The following is a 15,989-nucleotide window of genomic DNA, read 5'->3' on the forward strand; positions in this document are numbered from 1 at the left end:
ATTGCAAGTTGTCACGACAGGTGAAACATATATTCAAGTCATCAGACGTGTTTTCTTTGGGTTTCTGGCTTGATGTAGACTGAAAGAATGTGTCAGGAATTCCCAGAGCAAGTGTGACAAGCCCAGGAGAGTCAGAGTTAAGGTCACGTTTAAATCTAAACATGATAAAATATGTTCACAGCTTAAAATCCCTAAGAATATGACCAAAACTCTGCCCTCGAATAATGTCATTACCTGGAAGAGAAAGTGTAAGAGAAAAACTCTGCATCCTTAATTAAAAAACAAATCTGTTTCAGCTCACCTTGGGTTACATAAATCAAAACTTTACTGCCCAGGAGGATAGAGTTAGGATTCACTGTGCATTTAAACTTCATTTACTGATACTCTGTACTCCTCTCCCAGAGACCATTTTAGCAATTTTCTCATCCAAGAACAACATAGAAATAGTTGCTCCTACGTGGCACCTTCTACACAGAGCTCTGGGGTGATGCGTTGGGAAAAGGTGAAATTATTTGCCATGCAGCTGAGTGGTAGAGCTGAAACCAAAAAAAGTTTTCCTGAAGGCCAGTCCAACAAATTCTCCATGAAGTAGGTGACATGACCTCTTCCAAGCTTTCTGTTTCTTGATCAAAAAAAAAAGATGTTTGCATCACACGTGGGAATAGTTCTTTCAAGTGGAGGTTCTGTCAGCATCAACAGAGTTCTGTTAACAAAAAGCATCCCTGCTACTTCAGGGATTTCTGGCAAAAGTGTTTTTAAAAAAATAATATATAGATATATAGATATATATAGTTCCTACGTGTAAACTTCATTCCCTTGGACCATTATAATTCACTGCATTATTCATCTTTGTCGTCTTCTTTGGAGTTCCTCTGGAGGACCGGGCTCAGTTTGTTTTGCAAAACTGCCGCGAGTTTTTTGGAGGTTTTCTTCAGGAAAGCGCTGCCGGGGTGAACGTTACTAACGTGCAGATATAGGTCCTCCTGCGTGGGGCCCGTGTAGCCGCAGTCTTCGCACACGTACAGTTTGTCTCGCCTCTGTTTGTAGGCGTATTGCTGCTGCACGCCGTGGATCTTCTTGAGGTGGGACTCGAGGGAGCAGCGCTGGGTGAACGCTTTGTTGCAGACCTCGCATTTGTAAGGGCGAATTCCTGCAGGATGGAAAGGCAGAGATCGGCATTTGGGTTTAAACTCATTAAACTCGTTACAGCCCGCTAGGGAATCACCGGAGGACAAGGCTAAGTCAGAGCAGATATTGAACAAATGCCCAGCAGCAGGTGCTACAGCTTCCCCAAGGAACTGCCTGTCTACATAAAATAAATGGGTTCACATATTTAGGAACCTGGAAATATTGCAAACAGACTGCAGTAGATGCTGAATATAACAGATGCCCATTGAAGCATCAGTCCTGAACCAGTAGCAGCTCTTGCAAAACGGGATGCTCTAAAATCCTCGTGGAGTTCCCTGGTTGGGTCCATCCCAGCTCACCTTCCATCTGTCCTCTCCTAGTGACTGAACTCTGCTCTCTCTTCAACTTACCCTTGAGGTTACGTCTTCGAGAAGGGAATTGAGATGTAAAAAATACGTGTGTGTGTCTTCCAGGGGGCAGAAAGGGCTGGCTGCTGATTTGAAAGCCTGAGCTATTTCCTAGAGCAGAGCCAGCCAGCGCTATCAAACACACCAAGGAACAAGCAGCATCTGTTTCACCAGAAATCAGCACTGCATTAACAACAACAACAACCAACACCACCTCCTGGTACTTTGCTGGTAAATAGGTGAGGGGTTATTGCAATAGGAAGATTTTTGCCTGCATTTTGCAGGTCTTAAAAATAAATAAATAGATAGATAGATAAATAAATAAATAAATAAAAAGGAGTTCAATCCACTGCACCAGCTTAAACAATCACGCCGAAAAAAAATATTTTCCTTGAATTCTCTACTGTCAGACTGCTTCAGTGACTTAAATTAGCTGCAACTGTAATTTGGGAGCAATTCCAGAGCTCTGTTACAATTTGCACACAAAACTTGATCTTTTACCTGTAATATTTGGAGGAGGGCAGTTTTTTAAGTAAGTCCACTGAAATTGTCACCACCACAGGTTCACGCTGCCTGTTGTGCTTCCCCAGCACCGGGGCTGGCACAGGAGAGGGCTCTCCCATCACGTCAGGAAAGCTGCGTCTCCCCCTTTCCAAGGCTTGGATCCACATCAGCAATCCATGCCTTCCCATTACTTTGGGACCTTCCCATTACTTTGGGATTATCTAAAACTTTGATTTTGCTGCCTATATTACTTTCAAACACTTAACTCCGCTCACACCACGAAACGCATTGGGTATATTTGGCTTTCGCATTCTCTGATGGCTCCAACTACTCATCCCAGCTAACTGTTCCCTCCGGAATACCAAGAAGAACGTGGATGTACATGCGGATGCTTTCACAGGTTCCTTGTATCAGCCTGGAGAAGACACGTGCCCAAGCCAGAAGACTGTGCCCTGTGCATCTCTGCACCAAGGAAGATGCTCCCTGGATAACCTGTATCCGTCTGAACTACCCTGACCAGGAAAAGCACCGGACTGTCTCCAAAGGCGGTGAAAGCAGCGTGGAGTGAGGTCGGGCAGAGTGCTGTGGAACCATATCCGATGTGAAAGACAAAAGTGAGAAGGAAAAGCCAAGGCTTCGCTCAGGAAAACACGGCTGTATTACAGAGGAGGAAGAGGGAACTCCAATTTCTTTCAGTCAATTTTGGGCCTATTTAACCACAGAAGTCACATCTCCAAGGCCTCATTTCCACCCCTGTCCAGTATCTACAGCCAGAGCAGCTGAACCCTCTCTGGGAAGCTGGTTGATGCCATAAGCAGCGAGGGGAATACTGCAGAGCAAACCCAGTTCTTTCACAGGTTTTATAGGAAGCTGGAAATCTGGGAAGCTGGAGAACACCCTGCCTGGGTAATGGAGAACACCCGCACACAGGTCCAGAAACAGCCTCAGTGCCCCCTGCTCCTTCCCCAGGGGATTCAGCGTGAGGCGAATGGAAGCCGCACGGGATGTCTCGAGGCTCAGAAGAGACCACGCTCCGATGCCTTCAGAGGGGGCCAAAATGCAGCCCCAGATGAGCCCACAGCGAAGGGTTACCAAAAAAAAAATTTAAAAAAGGAAAGAAAACACCCTGCTCCTCATTTCCTCTAGAGGGCAAAGCATTTTCATCGCAGGACTCCCTGGTACACACTAAACCCTCGCTAATCCGTGGTGGATTATCCCCACGCCACGAGAGCTCCACCAGCCATCCCAGCTCTCCAGCCAGGCTGGCCAAGGCAGCACCCAGGCACGACTACACCGGATCTGGGCATAAGCTCCTATGGCTCCACATGGATTTCATTAGCTCTCCCCAGACTTCATTAATTCCGGGACTTTACCAGCTCGCAGGCTCACGACTCTTCCCCGTTGCCTCCTCATCACTTCTTGCAAACATTTCCCCACGTTGTCATTGCACTGGGTCACCCTCACCCCCCTGCCTTGGTCCCATCTCGCCCCTTCTCCCCGGTTAACTCCAAATAGCCCAAGGCCGTCAGCAAAACGCTTTGGCAAAGCATTCTCACCAGTATGGGTCCGGACATGCCTCTTCAGATCAAAGGTGTCGTTGAAGCCCTTGCCGCAGAAGGTGCACAAGTGTCTCTTCACCTGGCTGTGGCACTTGACGTGGCGGTTGAGCATGCGCTGCAGGCGGAAGCCCTTGCCGCACAGCTCGCAGCTGTGCACGGCCGCGTCGCTGCACGTGCCCGTGGTGAACTGGGAGACACAACGGCACCGCGTAAGGAGGCGGCTACGCGGCCCCAAGACCCGACGCCCCTGCCCTCCCGAGAAGAAATAGAGAGGAGGGCGGCTTGCTCTCTGCTTCCCGGGAAAAAATCCTTGGGATGAATTCAAAAGGAGAAGTGGAAATATTCAGGAGAGGATACTCTTCACACGCTCGTTGCAATGAGGCCATGGGGACGGACTTCAGCCCGACGCAGGGAGCCTCAAGGAGCAAGAGGCTGCGATGCCCAAGGAGCACCACCGGCAGCACGGTGTGCGCACAAGGCAGCCCAGCTAGGGAGTCTGTCTGCTACCCGTGTGGCCTTCCTGGGATGCCAGGGCTTGGCTGGTGGCATCGGGGGCACCTGTGCTCCAGACGCCTTCCAGAGACACGGACCCTAGTCTTGCTGCCTACCCAAGCACACGTGCTGAGGCTACGGTGAGCTGTCCTTAGGGCCACATCTGCTCCGCATGATGCATTCGGATCCTGCCTGGCTTGTGAAGGTTGCTCCAAGGCCAGGAAAAAAAATGGGAAAGTTCCCCTCGCAGTCAAAAAGCATTGGTGGCCACTGCCACCGCTGCTGCGGGGACCTCCATGAACACCAACAGCCCAACTGCAGAGGGTGACAACCGCAGCGTGGGCAGACAGCCCCTGCCACCCACCACCAGGGACACAAGCCCCACGGAAGGGAGGGCACCGTGACGGAGGGAGCCCGTGCAGAGCCGCAGTTTGCCCAGTGCCGGTGAGTCAGAGCCCGCAGCTCCGTGCCCAAAGCCCTCCCACGCGTGACCGCGTGCCGGGCCAGCTTCCCTCCAGGTTGGGGTAGCGTTTCCATGCGTCTAACTTCATGGTTTCCCAATGTTTGGAGGGAAAACACTGCTCTGCCTTCTTCCTCGTGCATGGAAAAGGACCTTTTTCCTACCTGCGTCCCTGATAAGTCAGGAAAGTGTAGAGATTAGGAGAAAAACCCACTGCAGCCCTCTCGCGCCAAGGCTTGGCCGAGCATTAGAAGGCTCTCCAAGGAGGCGTCGTGTCACGCAGGACTTGCCTCCTCGCTGCCCAAACGGGTCCGTCCTGCCTGGGCCGAGCTCTCCCGCAGGAGCTAAAGCAGCTCAGGGACAGCGCGGCTCCAGGCTCCGGAAGGGCAGCGGCTTTGGGCCCCGTCTCCGCCAGGACGCTCACCTTAATCTTGGAGCGGACCGCGGGGCGCTTGGTGGCCAAGTCCAGCAGCATCGCTCCGGCGGCGGCTGCAGGCTGGGCTCCCGGGGGGCCGCCGGGCTCCCCGTCCCTGGCGCTGCCGCCGCTCTCCCGGCCGTCTTGGTAGCCCAGCAGCACGCAGCCCAGGGCGCCTGCGGAGCGGGAGGAGGAGGAGGTGAGGGCAAGGGGGGAGGAAGAGCGGAGCGAGCGGGACAAGCCGCGGCTCGGCGCTGTTTGAGCTGCGGGCGGGCCCGGGGGCGGCTCCGCGGCTCCCGCCGCCGTCGGAAACTCAAACACGAGCCGGTCCCAAAGTTCAAACAGCTCCAGCGCCGCCGCCTTCCCGTTATACCCGGGGCAAGGGCAGGCCGGGAGGCGGGAGGGGGCAGCAAGAGGACCCCCCCCCCGCCGCTTTCTCGTCGCAAATCTTTTCCTTCTCCCCCCGCCCCCCGGCTTTTCTCATGCAAACGACGTTTCCCACCTTTGCGGCCCGGGGGGGACGGGGCTCGGGCGAGGGGGGGTGGCAGCGATCCCGCTAGGCGGGGGGTGCTGCGTGTGTCCCCAGCAGGACCCCGCCGTTGGGTGTCCCCCCCTCCGCCCCGCTTAGCACAAGCGCCGCGGCCGCGTGCGCTCCCTCGGGGCCGCCCCAAATTCCGGGGGGAAGGGGTGAGGGGAAAGGGCTGAGGAAAAAGGGCTTGGGATTGGGGGATTGCGGGGCTATGGGGGGTGCAGATCACCCCCCGTCCCGTCCCGTCCCGGGAGCCTCACCTGGGATGTAGGTGTCGGCTCGCTCCTCGTCGGGCAGCGCGTCCCAGCGGCGCTCGGCGGGCTGCGGGCTGCGGCGCTTCACGAGGAAGGCGCGGGGCATGGCGAGAGGCGCGGGGCGGCCGCTCGCCCGGGCACCGGCGCGGGGAGGCGGCGCGGAGGGGAGGCCGCGCGGGGGGTAGCGGTGCCTGGCGGGGCGGCCGGGCTGCCGTTGGGGGGGGAAGAGAGGAAAGTTTCCCTAGGTGGAATAGCGAAGCGCGGCGGGCGCGCGGGCGGAGCATGCGTGCTGCAAACATAACGGTGTCAACAAGGCTGCTACCTGTCCGACCGGTTGGAGCGGCTGCGCGCCGGCCCGGCCCTCCCCGCGCCAGGAGCGGTTGCGAAAGAATTTCACGTCTGAACATTAATATATATGTGTGTGTGTGTGTGTGCGCACATACGCACACGTATATTGCACATTGAGGGGGGTTATGCCCTGCTGCTGCCTGCGGGGTCCCCGCGTGCCCGGCATCGGGGCCGCGCGCCCTGGGGGCAGCCTGGGCCCTCCGGAGGGGCAGGCGCTTTCCTGACCCTCAGCCGAGCAGCCCGGGGCCCCCCAGCAACGCGAGTGACACTGGGCACCCCTGAGAGCAGCCGGCGGGAGGCAAAACTCCCCTCTGGCCCGTGCTCCAAGGGGGAAAAAATAAAGAACAAAAAAGTTTAGCAAAAACTTCTTCCTTTTTTTTTATTTCATTTTAGTCCTTCATTCAAAAAGAATGGCCTCAGAAGGGACTCTGAGGGCTCAGAGCGCAGCGAAGGCTGCGGACGGGGTGGCCTTGAGCATTTAACAACACTCGGGGGCTCTCGCTCCTGCTGCGCGTCTGTTCTTGCCTCCCCCAGGAGCCAGGCGCAGGTCGTGGGCTTCCCTATGCATCTTGTCAGGGTGAAGGTCTGTCTTGGGGTTCCCACTGGAGCTTGTGCCATGGGTGCATCTTCGACTCTCTTCATCTGCGTGCAAGAGGAATGCAGGCCCTCGGCTCCTGCAGCTGGGCTCTTTGGGGCAGGAGGGTTGGTTTAGGGTTGTTGGAGACTTTATCTGGAACAAATAGGTGATCATGAGAGGTGAGAGATCATCGCATGCAGCCTTGAGACCTTGGGCCATCAAAGGGGTGCTCAGGATGGCTGATCACCCAGTGCAGTGAGGCTGAAGGATGTGGCACATGCAGAAGGAGCCTGGGCCAAGCTCCTCGTCGGTGCTCTGCACTCCTGGGTGCCTCCTCTAGGCACAGGGTCTGTGCGTGGTTGGTATCTCCAGCCAGAAAGTCCTCGCTGGGACACCCAGCACTATTTAGCCTACGTGTTCTGAGGGGCTGCCAGAGGGGGGCACAGGCGCGGATGGCTGTGCTGGGACCTTCTTGGCACAAGACTTCCAGCTGCTCCTCCCCAGCCAGGCACCAGCGCCTAGAAGCCAAGAGGCTTTTGAGGAACTGGGCCTGGCTTTGCTCCCATCAGCGCTAAGGAGAAAACCAACCCAAGGGGCAGCGGAGCGCGCCTGGCGCTTGGGGAAAGGTCAGGAGGACTTCTACAACCTGGAGCTCTGGCTCCTTGGAGCAACCACGACAGCAGAGGGGGGTGACCTGTTCTGGTGAACGAGGCTCCCTCCACTCTCCCGGAGGGTTTGGGGGAGATGCAGGTAGTGGAGCCTCATGGAGCGTCTCACCGGTACCACACATGCAGCCTTCTGCCTGCCTTCCCTGCCTTCCTTCCTCTTTAAGGCTATGTAATTGCTCCGTCTGAGACTTTGCTCCAGGTCAAACTATAACTACCTGGGTTTTAATTGATTTCTATGAGGCTTTTCAACCTGAGTTTGCTTTCGTTTTAACCACTCCTCACCTTTTACGCCAAAAGAGGCAGCAAATGCCGTTCACCGCACAGCTCTTGGAGCAAGGGTTTCCCTGGATGGCTTTAATAGCGCACCCTTAGCTCTCTTGGCTCCTGTTTTGAGATTCCCGTTTGGCGAGGGCCGCTCCAAGGCAGACATGTGCGCGACTGCACTGGGGACACAACCTGCTCATGCCAAAGCAGCACCCTTGGGTGGGCTGCTCCGTCCTCGGCGAGGCCACCAGCCCATGGCCACATCCTTCTCCACGCGCCGCCGGAGGAGCATTGCACACGCGCTCCGCACGCTGTAATTACTCAGTAGGTAACGAGGTTAATGAGCTAATGGCACACAAGCCTTTCCGTAGACTCTTGCTTCACCGTGAGTCTCTCCTGGGCGTGGAAGAAAACCCAGTAGGTTAAATTACCGTTTTGGGCGTAAGTCAAATTAAACGTTCCAAACACCCCTTAGGGTCAAATGGGGCCCACCCTTACTTATTTGACGACCAAAATGTTCTTCATTCGACTCAAAATTGTTTGCGAGGGAGAGAGATGGGATCAAGACAACTGACTGGAGTTAAAAAGGGACGTTTCTCCCTCCTGCGTGGGTTATTTTTGCCCTCAGTGAGCAGGGTGGTGAGAGGAACACACCAGCACGGCAAGAGGCCACAGCCCGCGTGGCGATGAGGCGGTCGCGGGGCCGCCCAGCCGCGCGGCTCCCGCTACGTGCGGCGCGGACCTTCCTCAGGCAGCGCCGCGGTGACTCGGCGCGGGGCGAGGCGCTCGGCCGCGCCGCGGGGACGCGGCCCTCGCGAGGAGGGCGCCGCTGCCCTCGCGCGAGGAGGCGCCGCCCCGCCGCGAGCTCCGGCCTGGCGTGGCCCGCGTGTCCCGGACCTTTGCCTGGGGCCGCGCTGGCGCCGCGCGGCTCCTCCAAGGCGACGCGCCGGGACGCCCGCAGCTCCGGGCGCTCCTCGGCGTGAGGTGCTGCGGGCGGACGCAGCGGTGGGGTGAGGGCCCCGCGGAGCAGCTTCTCCTGCGGGCTCGTGAACGTGGAGAGAGACCAGGGAGCGAGCTCCACTGCCACGCGGGTTCCCATCGCCTCCGAGGGCGCCTTCTCCAGGGGCTGCCCGCTCCACCACTGCCTCGGTGTCCATGAGCTGCTCTCTGCCCCCGGCTCTCCGGTCTCAAGGTGGTGGCTCCATAAGTCTCCCCGCTTGGGACCTGCTCTCCTTAGCTGGACAGCAAGGAAGGGCTGGAGACAGTGCCAGTTGGGGGAAAAAGGCTCCTGGGGCGGCAGCAGAACCTGAACAGCGGCGTGCGCTTCCCCAGCGGGTTTCAAAGCACCCACCGCGCTGACTCACCGGGCGCCCGTCTCCTGCCTCCCACATCCCCTGCCACTCCCAGCGTCTCCCTGTCTTTCCTCACTGATACCTCCAGTTCCTTCCCACTCCCCGTCCCGGCTTGGCGCTGTCTCCCGGGCCGCCCACTCGCTGCGGCTCCGCTCCCTGGGGCTCCCCTGCAGCTCCTCCGAGCCCCGCTTTCCCATCGCCTGGTGGGAACAACCGCCTCCGGGTTGTCCCCGAGACGCCGCCACCGCGGCCGATGCGTGAGCCCCGCTCAGCACCGAGCGAGAAGCAGCCCGGTCCTGCCGTGGGAGACCCGCCGTTGGCCGCGTTTCTAAGCAGGAGACGAGCTCTGCGCCGGAGCGGCTGCATGTGACGGCAGGCTCCTGTTGTAACAGGGATCTGTGCCGAGGAAGGACGGGGTGAACCGGTTCACAAAGCTGTCTCGAGCCGGGTCTGCAGCGGGGGCTGCTCTGTAAGGGCTGCAGTGTCCGGAGAGACAGGACTCACTCAGCATGGAAACCGCAGGAGCTTAATGCGGATTGGTAGCTACAGAAAGCTCCTCCACATTAATGTTGCCACCGTGCTTAAAAATGCATCACGCACACAACCTTTTCCAGGCATCAGCCGCCCCATGTGCTGCCTGAGCCTTGAAAGCCAAACACCCGTGAGGGCCTCAGCAGCTCCTCGAGCGACCGCTTTGGGTTCTCCTCCTGGCCAACGACTGGCCGCTCTGCAAAGACGTGACCTTCGTCATGCTCCATCCATGTGGCTCTCTGGGTAACTTGGGGTGGGATCCTGGCTCTTCCCTCATCTTATTTGGCTGACAGTTGCACTGTTTGAGCCTATGGACTGGTGGCAGAGCTGGTCTCATTGGCAACCTGTTTCAAAGGGGGATAATCCAAGGGAAAAGGCGATGTGCTGGAACACGACACGCTTCCTTCACCGTTAGCATGTGCCGCTCCAAGCTCTTGTGCAGGCTGTGGGGCCAAGCACGAAGTGCAAATCAGTGCCGCAGAACAGGCTGGCGATGCATCACTCCCGCCTGTCCCAACAGCCGACTGCGGCCGCACTATTTTATCCAGGATTGGGAAACTAACTCGCCAGGGGGCTGGCAGCTCCCCCGCCTGCTTGGGAAACATCTTTCTGAAAAGGCTGGTGTTGGCTGCATGAGCTGGAGCTGGGATCTGACCCAGCCAGTCCCATCCTATGTTCCTAAAAATCTAATTTCCAAAATGCATTTAGTAGCCCCATTTCCTGCAGCTTGCATGCACTAGGGGCCATGTGAGACTGATCTTTCTTAAACAGCAGCTTTTAACCTCTCCTGCAAGCTCAGGCATCCCCCTTCGAACTCCGACTTTGTCTGATAGAAAATCCTCCCCTCCGAAGGACAAACAGCATCTCTGCAGCTCCGAGGAGACTTCCTCATTCCTCCTAGAGGACCTATGGCCATAAAAGCTATTGTGTGCATATGGGCCGGCCACGTTTCCTCACCGCTCCAGATAGCTAGGAGTCAGCTTCCAAAAGCAGGGCAAATGGGTGGTGGGCGCTGCCTATGCCACTTGTTTCATGTGGGGTAGGCGTGAAGCTAATAGTGGCCGAGCGGTGGCAGAGGCTGAGGGATGGTGCTGAGCTGCAGCTCAGCTCCCTGCTGACGTCTCCATCGCTTCCAGATGGAGACCCCTCTGCTCCTCAGCCTGGTCTGCAGGGAAGGGGACGAGTGTCAGGGCCAGGAGAGCCTCCGTGGTCAGTCACATCGTCAACCACCCGGCGAGACGTGGAGCTGCAGCCTGCGTGGGGGATGGCTCCAAGTGGCCCCGCGGCCCCAAAGCAGCTTGTCCTCCTTGTGACGGGCGCAGCGTTACCTCTGGCGAGCAGGGCAAAGCTGGCTAATTGCTCTCAGAATGACTTCACCACCGTTTTGGCACCGGGGGTTTTTATCGCCGTTGCCTTTTACGATGTTTACCAGATAAAAGGCGCCTTTCAGTGGCTCTGGCTGCGATTCCCAACAATACAGCTGCGATATCTACCCCGATTTCTGTCCTGGACAAGGTTCTGTGGAATTGCCACCAATATAATTATAAAGCGCTGTTTTTACATCCTCCTCTCGCTACTCTACTGCTAGACTTTGGCCGGAGCGGCGTTTCCAGCTCCAGGGGAGTACGTTCAGGCAAGAGCCAAGTGGTAGCTCCCAGAGCTCAAATCCAGACTTTGGCATGGGATAGGGAAGAGCGAGGAGCAAAGTGGGGCGAGACGGAAAAAAAAAGCAGAGCACCCCCCTTGCTGGAGCCATCCCTGGGGGCAGCCAAGCGGGCGCCAGGATGGGAACGTCCTGTGGGATGGGACGGGACAGGACCGGATGGGAGGGCCGCTGGGTGCTCCCAGAGGTGAGCCTGCTCCTCAGTTTTCCCCGGAGGTGATGGGCTGGCCCAGGCAGCCGCGGGACTCGCTGGCTAACGTGTAACCAGACGTGGCCGGGCCGCGACGCTGGCGAGGATTTGGCAGCTGCTGCCCAGGGTTTCCGCCCTCCCCGTGACGGAGGGGCTGCGCGGGCAAAGGGAAATGCAAAGGAACTGTTTTACAAGCCGCTCTGCCCTGGAGGGGAACGGCTCGGGAACCGCGCGCTCCCTGCTCTTTCAGGAGCCGGGGTTTCCGCAGCCTCAGCCTTGCTTCCCTCAGGTTTCCTTGGGACAACTGCCAGAGGTCTCGTGGCTCACCCACCTGGGACAGGCGGCAAAATTCACCCGGGGTTTGATTGTGAGAGCGAGCGAGAGGCTCACGAAGCCCCGCATGCAACTGCTAGGGCAGCTGCAGGGGGAGAAACGAGCCGTCCTTTTTACATGGAAAAAGCCCTGTTGTGAGGGGGGGAAAAAAAAAACACATAGACAGCAATTACTGTTTTTCTCCTCTTATTTGTGCTCACACTCCAATAAGACAAAAAAAAAAAAAAAACAGTGATGATAACAGCAGGAACGGCAAGCTCCTCTCCTCAATAGTTGCTATTTTTTTTTCCCTGATTTGGTCCACAGCTCAGTTGCCTATTGGAACTGCCCAATGCCAGAGGAGAGGGAAGAGGTTAACACCTTAGGCCAGAACCGCTGCTGGTGAAACCCCAGCCTGACCCAGTGCTGCCCACCTGGGATGTTGGCCCCTCGGGTTCCTAATCCCAGGCTCCGGAAAAGGCGCCCAGCTCCCAGCTGGGGCAAACCGTGTCCTTGCCGGCTGCCACGGGAACTCGGCTGGCTCCGGGCGCACGGCCCCATTAGCGTTGTCCATGCTCCTGCATCCCTGCCTTTCCTAAGCAGTATCCGGAGGCATTCCCAAAGACCTTCTACCTGGGAACAGCTCGTTTTAGAGATAGGGGCTGCGATGCCCATGAGGCTTCAGCCCTTCTCACCAGCCAGCAACCAGCAGCACATGCTTGGAGGGAAAGCAGATGGTACCTCTCAGACAAGACCTCCCTCCTTCCTGTTAATTTGTGGCTTAGAGAATTCACGAGGTGCCTCTCGCTTCCTTACTTGAGTCACCAAGGGACCGCCCAAATGTCCCCAGCTTGGGGGATCCAGGCCTGAACCTCTGCCAGCTCCGCCATGCCCGGTGGGAGCTTTTAAGCATCTGGAGGATAAAAACACCCTGAAAAGCACAAGACCAGGTCTCCCAGACCGATTACCCAACACGGTGCAGCAAAGTCCTTCCCAATACCCATCTGCTGCTCTTGCATGGGAACAATGGGAACATAAATTCCTCCAATGCTCCGGCAAGGAGCCTCTGGGGAGAGGGATGAGGCGGCTCCGGGAGCGCACAGAGCTGCCAAGCACGAGGCCGACGGCCCCGCACGGAACAGTGAGGACCAGGGAGCCGGGAGCTGCTGTCTGCAGCATCTGCCCCGCGCTCTCCGCACAGGGGAAGCGCCCAGCTGGAGGCCTTCCTGCCAGAAGAGCCAGGGATCCTTCTGGAATGCTGGAGAGATCTCCTTTTGTTGGCTTCCCGCTTTGGAAACATAAGGCCCCTTAGAACGTCGCCTCCTAGGGACAGAGGCACCAGGCTCTCCACGTTGGCAGCGTTAATGGAGCAAATGCCCAAATTCATCACGGAGTGACCGGCCGAGGCGTCTGCCGCAGCCTGGGTGGCACCTGGGCACCTCCCGGCCTCGCACCTCGCGCCATTCCCGGCGTTCCCGGGGGAGAGGCGGCCCCGGGGACTGGAGGAGGGAGGCGGGACGGAGCCGCCGCACGGCGCCTCCCCGCGCCGCTCCCCCGTCGGCCGTCCGCTGCTCTCGCCTGGGGCGGCGGCTCGATGCGCTCTGCGCGCGGCTGGCGGAGCCTGCCCGCGCCGCGCCGTGCTCTCAGCGGCGCGCAGGGCGGGCGGGCAGGAGGCTGCGGCGGGCGCTGCCGGCGGCCGCCCGCGACCGGCGCGAGGGGCGGCCATGTCGAGGGCCTCCCGCGCGGCGCTGGCTGCCTCCCTGCTGCTCTCGGCCGCCACCGTGGCCGCCGTGCACGTCCAGCAGCGGCTGGAGCGCGAGGTGAGTGCGGCCCGCGCGGCGGCGTGGGGGGAGGGGGCTCCGCCCCGCCCAACGGCCGCCAACGGCCCCGTCTCTCGGGCCACGCCCCCTGTCAGTGGCGGCGAGCTCCGCCCCCACCCTGGAGCCCCGCCCCTCTCCCGTTGCCCTGACCCGCTATCTCAGGCCAGGCTGCCCTATAGCCCCGCCCCCGTGCCCGGTAGCCCCGCCCCTCTGCTGGAGCCCCGCCCCCCGTGCTCCCGTGCAGGCTGCCCAGGTCCCGCTTTGGCCTCGCGTCTTTCCTTGGCCTTAGTCTCCTGGCCTGTTTGGTCCCTTTCCACGCGCAAAACGTAACCTGTCCGTTCCTGTCCGCCCTAGCGCAGCCTTTGAGAAGGACTAAGGCGCTGCAGGAAAACCACCCTGTGCAAGCAAGGATGCAGGCATCTATCTTCCCTCCTGGCAACCCCTTCTGCTCTTAAAATGTGTATCCAGCACAGGGGTTCAGACCATGGCAGTGACCAGTCCATATGGGGCTTAGCAAAATGCTTCTTTAGATTATGAAAGATACCTCCAAAAGATGAGCTTGACATAGGTTTTATATGTTGATGTAATGTCAACTTATCCTAATACCCCGGTAACATAAACAGAATCTGAAATTTTAGCTTTATAATTCTTGATGTTCGAGGGGGAATAAGAACTTCAGGTCCAAGAGACCCAATTACTTAGAAAGAGAAATGAAAATAAGTAATGTGTACACCTTCGGACCTGGTGTAGGGATTATTTCACCTTCAGCTTCATTCAGATTAGCAATGTTTTTTGACTCTTATAATTTGATATTCCAGGTGTTAATTGATTTGAGCTTGCATAAATTTATTTAAATTGATTCAGAAGACAAACACTCCTAACATTTGAGAATAGAAGGAGAGAATGACTTTTTTGTAGCTTTTTGTCATGCTTGAGGCAAAAACAATGAAGGTGTCTTTTACAAACTCTGCCTTTGAGGAGGAAATGTATTTTTTCAGCATCTGGAGGATTGCCAAAGAGCTGTATTTTATGAATGAAAAAGATGAACATACTTGATGCCCTGATTGTTCAGTGACACAGTATCTTTTTGTATGTTTATTGTTATTAAAGAGCACTAATGAAGTAATTAGTTCATGACCTGTGTTTTTAGTGATTTGTAATTTGTAACCGGAATTCAGCGTTTTGAAGCCGACAGGAAGGAACTCCTTTTATTAATTTCCAGTGAGGCTTTTGATTGCAGGCTGACATACGTGTCTGTACTCTTTGAGCAAGATAAAGTATTTCTTGAGCAAAACATTCCTACCTTGAATCTTAATCAGAGCAAATTGTGCACTTACTGGTATTCTAGATGAAAGCCAAAAATCCTGTGAGAACTTGTCAAATAATAATCACAGGCATCTTTGAAAATAACTTTAGGGTCAGTTTTCAAATAAATTACTCACAGGTGCGTTTTGGCAGCATGAAAATAGATCAAATCCATCCTTCAAATTTTGTCATTAGGCTTTTTATTGGCATCATCATTAGGCAACGTGTTGCCATGTTCTGCTTTGTGCTGGTGCTTACCTGCTGGTGAGCTGGTCCAGGGAGGGAAATCAGCAAAGTGTGACAGTGTGTGACTTCTTTATGGCAGGGAAAAAAAGAAAAAAAAAAAGAAAAGATGAGCTGCTTTCTGCTGTTTTCTCTGCCTGGATTGAGATGAGGTGAGCACTACTGCGAGTGCAGAGGAGAGGATGGGAATGGAGGGACAACATCCCTTTGCTCTTCCATGGCCGCCCCTCTGTTTTCCCCAGCCAGATCTAAATCAGTGCCTTTGGTGTCACTTGTTTTTAAATTCCCTGTTCCTGTGGGTAAGAAATTAAGGTTAAGCATTTCTCTTGATTATCAGAGTGAAGAAAACTTCTGAGTAGCTTGGGGGAGGGAAAAAAAAAGGGGGAAGGAAGAAACAAAATAGCTGGGATTTCCTTGGGCCTGCAGATTTGCTTTCCCTCCTGAGCACTGTCGGAGGGACTGATTCATAGCATTTCTTTGTCCTCTAGCTTTCCCCCACAGTGAGGGCACCCAACTGAAGGAAACACAAAGGAAGTATTTTTGCCCTGCTGCTATCAGCTTATGGACATCAGATGTCAATTATTATAGTCTTTTAAATTCAATCAGGAAAGTGGCTATGGCTAAAGGCAGCAGAGAACTGAAGATCTGCAAAGGTAACACGATTAACAGCGCTGCCGGAGGGATTAGAGCCCAGGTGGAGATCAGTCGTATTCGATATCAAATAGGCTGTGATGAACCCGTCTCTTGTATTTCCAGAGGCTGCACAAAGGAGTTCTCAGAGACCTGGAGCGACTCAGTCAGAAAGAGGAAAATATTCGTCGTTTAGAAGAGCAGATCTCTTTGACAAAGCAGCTCAAAGAAGACAGAGACAAGATGCTGCTGGAGAAAGGCTCCCAGCACTCCTAGGCACAGTCCTGACCCCTCCCCGTTTGGAGGTTGGCATTTGGCAAGGTTTGCTCTCTTGCAGC

At 56.2% G+C, this 15,989-nt stretch overlaps 2 protein-coding genes across 2 annotated transcripts; one reads left to right on the top strand and one right to left on the bottom strand.

The window, feature by feature from the left end:
- Positions 1–654: 654 nt before the first annotated feature.
- OVOL2 (ovo like zinc finger 2) lies at positions 655–5,854 on the bottom strand. Its single transcript, XM_088530330.1, has 4 exons — positions 5,755–5,854; positions 4,975–5,141; positions 3,596–3,785; positions 655–1,150 (listed from the first exon to the last, which is right to left on the bottom strand). The coding sequence occupies exons 1-4, from the start codon at positions 5,852–5,854 to the stop codon at positions 840–842; spliced, it is 768 nt and encodes a 255-aa protein (XP_088386456.1). The 3' UTR covers positions 655–839.
- Positions 5,855–13,317: 7,463 nt separating this feature from the next.
- Positions 13,318–15,968, top strand: PET117 (PET117 cytochrome c oxidase chaperone). Its single transcript, XM_088530351.1, has 2 exons — positions 13,318–13,473; positions 15,778–15,968. The coding sequence occupies exons 1-2, from the start codon at positions 13,378–13,380 to the stop codon at positions 15,925–15,927; spliced, it is 246 nt and encodes an 81-aa protein (XP_088386477.1). The 5' UTR covers positions 13,318–13,377; the 3' UTR covers positions 15,928–15,968.
- The last annotated feature ends 21 nt before the right edge of the window (positions 15,969–15,989 follow it).

The sequence above is a fragment of the Tinamus guttatus genome, unplaced genomic scaffold (genome assembly GCF_059628265.1).
Source record: "Tinamus guttatus ecotype Peru unplaced genomic scaffold, ASM5962826v1 Tinamus_guttatus_pri_ptg000367l, whole genome shotgun sequence".
In the NCBI taxonomy this organism is placed as follows: Eukaryota; Metazoa; Chordata; class Aves; order Tinamiformes; family Tinamidae; genus Tinamus; species Tinamus guttatus.

Coding starts and splice junctions, on each gene's coding strand:
- PET117 (XM_088530351.1), top strand. CDS start 13,378: ATGTCGAGGGCCTCCCGCGCGGCGCTGGCTGCCTCCCTGCTGCTCTCG. Junction 13,474..15,777: donor AGCAGCGGCTGGAGCGCGAG/GTGAGTGCGGCC, acceptor TTGTATTTCCAG/AGGCTGCACAAAGGAGTTCT.
- OVOL2 (XM_088530330.1), bottom strand. CDS start 5,854: ATGCCCCGCGCCTTCCTCGTGAAGCGCCGCAGCCCGCAGCCCGCCGAG. Junction 5,142..5,754: donor AGCCGACACCTACATCCCAG/GTGAGGCTCCCG, acceptor CCCGCTCCGCAG/GCGCCCTGGGCTGCGTGCTG. Junction 3,786..4,974: donor CGGTCCGCTCCAAGATTAAG/GTGAGCGTCCTG, acceptor TGTGTCTCCCAG/TTCACCACGGGCACGTGCAG.